The sequence below is a fragment of the Martes martes genome, assembly GCF_963455335.1.
Source record: "Martes martes genome assembly, chromosome: 6".
Lineage (NCBI taxonomy): Eukaryota > Metazoa > Chordata > Mammalia > Carnivora > Mustelidae > Martes > Martes martes.
Window position 1 is genome coordinate 45,461,149 of NC_137893.1, and position 6,785 is coordinate 45,467,933.

Genomic DNA, 6,785 nt, shown 5'->3' on the forward strand with positions numbered 1-6,785 from the left:
CTGGGTGGTTCAGTGGATTAAGCCTCTACCTTGGGCTCAGGTCTTGATCTCAGGGCCCTGGGATCCAGTCCCCCATCTACTCAGCAGGGAGCCTGTTTCCTCTCTCTCTCTGCCTACCTCTCTGCCTACTTATGATCTTATTCTGTCAAATAAACAAACAAAATTTAAAAAAAAAAAAAATCACAAACAAGACAAGGATGCATTAGTCAAGAAATAAAGTGTCCCCTAATTGGAAAGGAAGAAGTAAAACTCTTTGCAAATGACATAAGATATATATAAGAAACCCTAAAGACTTTAAAAAAAAAACTGTTAAAACTAAAATGAATCAGTAAAGTTGCAAAATACAAAACCAATATATAGAAATCTGTTGCATTCCTCTACACAATAAACTATTTGAAAATTTTAAAAGTCAGTCTTAAAAATTCTTAAATGCTATATGCATAGATAAATAGAATAGATAGGTTGTTTTTGGAGGCAGAGCATGGGAGGTAGGCAAGATGTGTGTAGGGAGAAAAGGTAAAAACTGTTGTAAAATAAACAAGTTATAGGGGTATAATGTACAGTGTGGTAACAATAGTTAATACAATAAATTGTATATCTGAAAGCTGTTAAAGAGTAGATCTCAAAAGTTCTTACTAGGAAAACACATTTGGTAACTATGTAGGACCTTTTCACAGCATATGCAAATGTCAATCATTATGTCATATAAAATACAATAAACATAAAAAGCTAATTAAGTTCATTACCACTAGACTGCCTTAAAATAAATGCTAAATGGAATTTGTCAGGTGGAAATAAAATGAAACCGATTAACATCATAAAAACATATGAATGGTGTTAAAAACTCAGTGGTAAATAAATAGATTGACTAAAATTGTAATGGTGCTTCCTAATTCATTTACAACTCTAGGTTAAAACAGTTTTTACTGTACGTGAAAGAACAAGACATACTAAAAAATTACTGCAACTACACTAATTTATTGGATACAAAATATAAAAACGTTAATTTTAACATCAGTAATGTGAAGTTGGGGGGGGTCAGAATGAAAATGTAAAGTTTATGTATACTATCAAAGTTAACTTAAAATAGGTTGTTAAAAGTAAATCACATTTTCCATAAGCTTCATTGTAACCACAAAGTAAAAACCTGTACAAATTACAGAAAAGATTATGATAAAGGAGTCAAAGTATACAACTACAAAAAGTCATCACATCACAAAAGATGACTGCAAGATGTAAGAAGCAAGGAACATAGGATCTAGAAAACAGAAGGGAACAAAATGGCAATAGTAATTCCTTATCTATCAGTAGTTCCTTTAAACATAAATGGATTAAATTCTCCATTCAAACTACAGGATTGCCAAATGGATGAAATATAGTCCAAATAATATGCCACCTAAAAAAACACTGGCTTTAAAAACAGCATAGACTGATGAGTGAAGGGATAGAAAAAGTATCTCAGTCAAATGGTAACCAACAGAAATCAGAAGTAGCTATAGTTATATCACATAAAATAGATAAGCTAAAAAATCTCCAAAAGAGACAGAGGTAATTATATAATCATATAATGATAAAAGGGTCAGTCCATCAAGATATTATCAGTTGTAAATATTTATGCATCCAACATCAGAGCACCGAAATATATATGACAACCACTAACAATAACTAAAAGAAATAAACCAGCAATACAATGACAGGAGACTTTTTTTTTTAAGATTTTATTTATTTATTTGACAGAGAGAGAGAGAGAGAGATCACAAGTAGGCAGAGAGGCAGGCAGAGAGAGAGAGGAAACAGGCTCCCTGCTGAGTAGAGAGCCTGATGCGGGACTCGATCCCAGGATCCTGAGATCATGACCTGAGCCGAAGGCAGAGGCTTAACCCACTGAGCCACCCAGGCATCCAGATAGGATACTTTAGTACATCACTCTTATCAGTGGATAGATCATCCAAACAATCAATAAGGAAACTGGGTTTTAAACAGTGCTATAGACAAAATGGACATACACAGTACAATCCCTCCAACAACAGCAAAATACACATTCTTCGCAGGCACACAAAATTTTCTAGGATACCTAATATAGCAGGTGATAAAATAAGTCTTAACAAATTTAAGACTGAAATCATAGCAAGTATTTTTTCTGACCACAATGATAGGAATCTAGAAATCAATATTAAAAACTGGAAAATTAAATACATAGAAGTTCAACAACATACCTTAACCAGCAGATCAAATAAGATACTATAAGTGAAATCAAAAAAATATCTTGAGATGATTGGAAACACAGCATACCGAGATTTATGGGTAGCAGCAAAAGCAGTTCTAAGAAGGAAGATTATAGTGTTAAATGCCTACATCAAGAAAAAGGTCTCAAACAACCGTACTTACCAGCATAAGGAACTAGAAAAAGAACAAAATAAGCCCAAAGTTAGCAGAAGGAAAGAAGGATTAGAACAAAAATAAATGAAGTATAGGAAGACAACAGAAAAGATTAACAAAACTCTAGGAGTTGATCCTTTGAAAAGATAAAATTGACAAACAAGGACTTAAAATTATAAATGGAAGAGGAGACATTACAGCTGATACCAGAGAAATGCAAAGGATCGTAGGAAATTCCTGTGTGCAACTGTATGCCAACAAACTGGACAACCTAGAAGAAGCCAATAAATTGCTAGAAACATACAGCCTACCAAGACTGAATCACTAAGAAATAGAAAATAGGAATGGACCCATTACTAATGAGACAGAATCCATAATGAGAAGCCCAGGACCAACCAGGTGACTTTACTGTACCACAATTTTTATTTCTTTTTTTTGTTTTGTTTTAGAGAGAGGGCACAAGCATGAGGGAGGGGCAGAGGGAGAAACAGGCTCCCCACTGAGCAAGGAGCCCAATGCATGACTTGATCATGGGATCATGACCTGAGCTAAAAGTAGATGCTTAACCAACTGAGCCACCCAGCATCCTGATGATGACTTTTTAGAGGCACCACCAAAACCACAGTCCCCCAGTGTCCCGCTAGGACTTGATCCTAGGACCCTGAGATCATGACCTGAGCTGAAGGCAGATGCCCAACAGACTGAGCCACACAGGCATCCCTCTACCACACTTTCAAAGAATTAATGCCAATCCTTCTCAAACTCTTCCAATAAGTAGAAAAGGAGTAGACACTCCCAAGCTCATTTTCACAAAGCCAGCATTACCCTGAGAAGAAAGCCAGATAAGGACACTACAAGAAAAACTACAGGCCAGCATCCCTGATAAAGATGCAAAATTTTTCCAAAATATTAACAAACCAGATTCCACAGCACATTAAATGCCCATACACTATGATTAAGTGGGAGTCATCCCTGGGAGATAAGGATGGTTCAACATACGCAAGTCAATAAATGTGATGCATCACATTAATGAACAAAAATACAAATCCTATGAGCATTTAAATAGATATGCAGAAAGAGCCTTTGACAAAATTCAGTATCTATTCATGATTTTTTTTTTAAAAATCAACAAATTGGGTAAAAAAGGAATACCTTAACATAATAAAGGCATGGATTTATTTCTTGGCTCTTAACTGTTCCATTGGTCTATAGGTCTATTGTATATTTGAAAGTTACTAAGAAAGTAAATCTTAAGTTTTCATCACAAGGAAAAAATTTTAAAACTGCATGATGGATGTTAACTTTATCGTGGTAACCTTTGCACAGCATATGCATGTATCACAGTGTATGTGTTGTGCACCTTCAACTTACACAATGTTATTTGTCAGTTATAGCAATATAACTGGAAAAAAGTGGTTAAATGCCAAATTTCAATAGATGTCTAGAATTTTCAAAGTATGTTTAAAACTTAGAATTGGAAATTCATACAGCATTTTGTGTTTCCCTTAAGTATTTACACAGTATTTCTCCAATGCTTTGATTTTAGAATTATGAAATTATCCTATAACCAGAGATTTATAAAAATTCTACTGCAGAGGTCCAACATATTTAATAGTCAGAAACACTGCTTTGTTGCCCTATCTAGTTGTTTTTATATGTCCAACTTTTTGTGGTAATACTTGTGACTAATGTTTCCCTCAGGGTAAGAGCTTTTGAAATGATAAGAACTGTATTAGAAGTTACTGGACAGGGTACCCTCATTTCACAGTTGAAAAAATTCATCCACATGAGCAGGATGATCTAGGGTGGTAGTTAAGAGCAGGGACTCTGAGGCCAGGGTGCTGACTCTGCCTCAAACCAGTTGTTTGTGAATCTAGGGCAAATTATTTCTTACTTAATCTGTGCCCCCATTTCCCTCCTGCTGAATGGGGATAAATATATAGAATTCACCTCCTCGTGTATTAGCAGGATTAGATGAGTTAACATATGTACAGTGTGTGTACTTTTATCATTTCTTCTGCTATAATGTATGTTAATGACATGTGTTGTATATTAGAAAAATTAGAACTACTTTGATTGCCCCTCAAGTCTGTTCTTAAGAGGAAGAATATTGTGGGAGAGGAGGGGGGGTTTGGATCCATACCAAGGTATTAGAAATTTTTGATGCTTTAAAAATGCTACTTTTTAAGGTTTTGAGTGAGAGGGAAAAAGAACAAAAGACTAAAGCTTCCTAACTCCCTATCAGAACTACAATTCCCCCTTCTTACCCTCTTCACCCACCAGGCTGTTCATTGACACAATGGAGCCCATTAGGTAAGGCTCCCCACTCCAGCTCCCTCCCCTCCACCACAGTCAGCATTGTGCCACTCAAGCTCTTTGAGATGGTTAAATCATCACCCCACTGTGAACTGTGACCATAATGTGAATTTTTTTTTCTCCTCAGATAATACAGCAAACACACCAAGTAGTAGAAACTGAGCAACACAAAGAAATTGAGAAATGGAAAAGACTTGCCCAGTTGAAGAATCGGGAATTGGACAAGTTTCGCACAGAATTAGACTCTATATTAGATGTTCTTCGAGAGCTGCACCGGCAGGGGGTGGTTGTGCCTGTGGCTTTTGCGGATGAAGTGAGTGCACCAGAGTATTACTAGAAGCTGGCATTTCCCAGGACCTCCTGGAAAGGCCTGAAGATAGAGGCTGAATGGGACTGTGCCGCTAACAGAAGGTGGCTTTTGAAAACAAGTGTTCCAGTGTGTGGCCAGGAAGGAAACAATGCAAAAGCAACATTTCACATTAAATTGCCCTAAATCAGTAAGGAAAAACATAAATGCTGTATTTTACTGAAAATCATTAACCAGGCACATGTTAAGTAATCTGTGGGCAAGTCCCTTTGTGTCAGATGATTAGAACGAGTGATATTAGTTGTAAAAGGTCTTAACTTATAGTCTAGACGTGGAAAGAAAAAAATTGCTCATATTCTGCCATTTTTTACTAAGTGTGTATTCTGAATCGTCGATGCCGGAGAAACAGCTCCTCTTTCTCCTGGAAACTTAGAGAAGAATGTGAGCAGGAGGTTTGGACAGTCACAGCGATAGTCCCCTGAGTAGCAGAGCTTCTGTAGTAACTGACAAGAATTAGAACTTTTTACAGCAAACAGTGAATGCTCCATGTTCTCCCGGACTGCCACTTCTACCTCTGAGTGCCTCACATTTGCATCTGATACAAGGTGCAAAATATAGTTCACATGTAATAGGGGAATTTGATTTCTTCATTGTTTTAATCTTCTGTGCTTCTGTGTCTTAAATACCAGTCCTTTTTTATAAGTTTTAGATTATAAACGGAATATAACATCTTTACTTAAAAAGTAATATATGTTCATTAGAAAAATGAAAAGCATGCATAAAAGTAGCCAGATTGTTATTTTTTTACAATCCCCATTTCCAAAAACAGATTGTGTATAAAATATTGCCAAGTTCAAGCTGTAGCCACCTTGTTTTTAAGTGTTCTAGCCTTGTGCTGTCCTGTAGGAGTATAATATGAGGCACGTGTAATTTTCAGTTTTCTTATAGCCGATTTAAAAAGATAAGAGGCAAATTAAATTAATTTGGTTAATTTATATTATCTAATATATCTAAAATGGCAATATAATACGAGTTCTGCATTTTTTTCTACTTAGTCTCCAAAATCTGGTGTTTTACATTTATAGCACAATTCAGTTTGCACTAGCCACATTCCAAGTGCTCATGACCATATGCCAATAAGTGCAATTCTGAAATAATAAAGGGTGAAAGACTGTAAAAGACAGGTGGAATAGATCTTGGTGAAATTATGGATAGCAAACGTGAAATGTGGAAATTAAGTATAAGGAATTCAATTAATGTCTTAATATTCAACATTTTTTATGTCCTTTTCTTTAAGAGGGTGGAAAAAGCATTAATTAAAAGGAGCTATTTTTTATGTGAAAGAATTTTAAGTTATAACATAAACTATTTTGGTTATTAAATTGAGTATACTTTTGTGTATTTTTTATCTGCAAACCTATTAATTTATTGCTACATCCATCCCTCCCTTTTGACTGTCCATTAGCCATTCATTACAAACACAAACGTGGTTGATTCTGAAACACCAAATATTTGGTGGTTGATACAAACATCAAATATTTTATTAATGTCAAAAAAAATACATCCTATTTTGATGAGGATTCTGTATTCTTTCAGAATAAGCGGTGCACATACCAGGTGTTCAATGCTGTTTACAGAGTAAAGATCCCTAAGTACTATCAGAATTATTAGTTACAACTATAAACCTCAGGAACCATACTCCATTCCTTAGTCATTGTCCTCAGGGTCTAGGATGAGAACACAGAAGATGGACAGCACTTAGGCTATCTTGAATAGGAAGCCT

At 35.5% G+C, this 6,785-nt stretch overlaps 1 protein-coding gene across 1 annotated transcript in view; it reads left to right on the forward strand.

The window, feature by feature from the left end:
- CEP162 (centrosomal protein 162) overlaps positions 1-6,553 on the forward strand; it is a 111,532-nt gene extending 104,979 nt beyond the window's left edge. Inside the window, exon 27 of the mRNA XM_080806495.1 lies at positions 4,823-6,553. Coding sequence (XP_080662621.1) covers positions 4,823-5,032 — 210 coding nt within the window. The 3' untranslated portion in view covers positions 5,033-6,553. The remainder of the gene's footprint in view (positions 1-4,822) is intronic.
- The last annotated feature ends 232 nt before the right edge of the window (positions 6,554-6,785 follow it).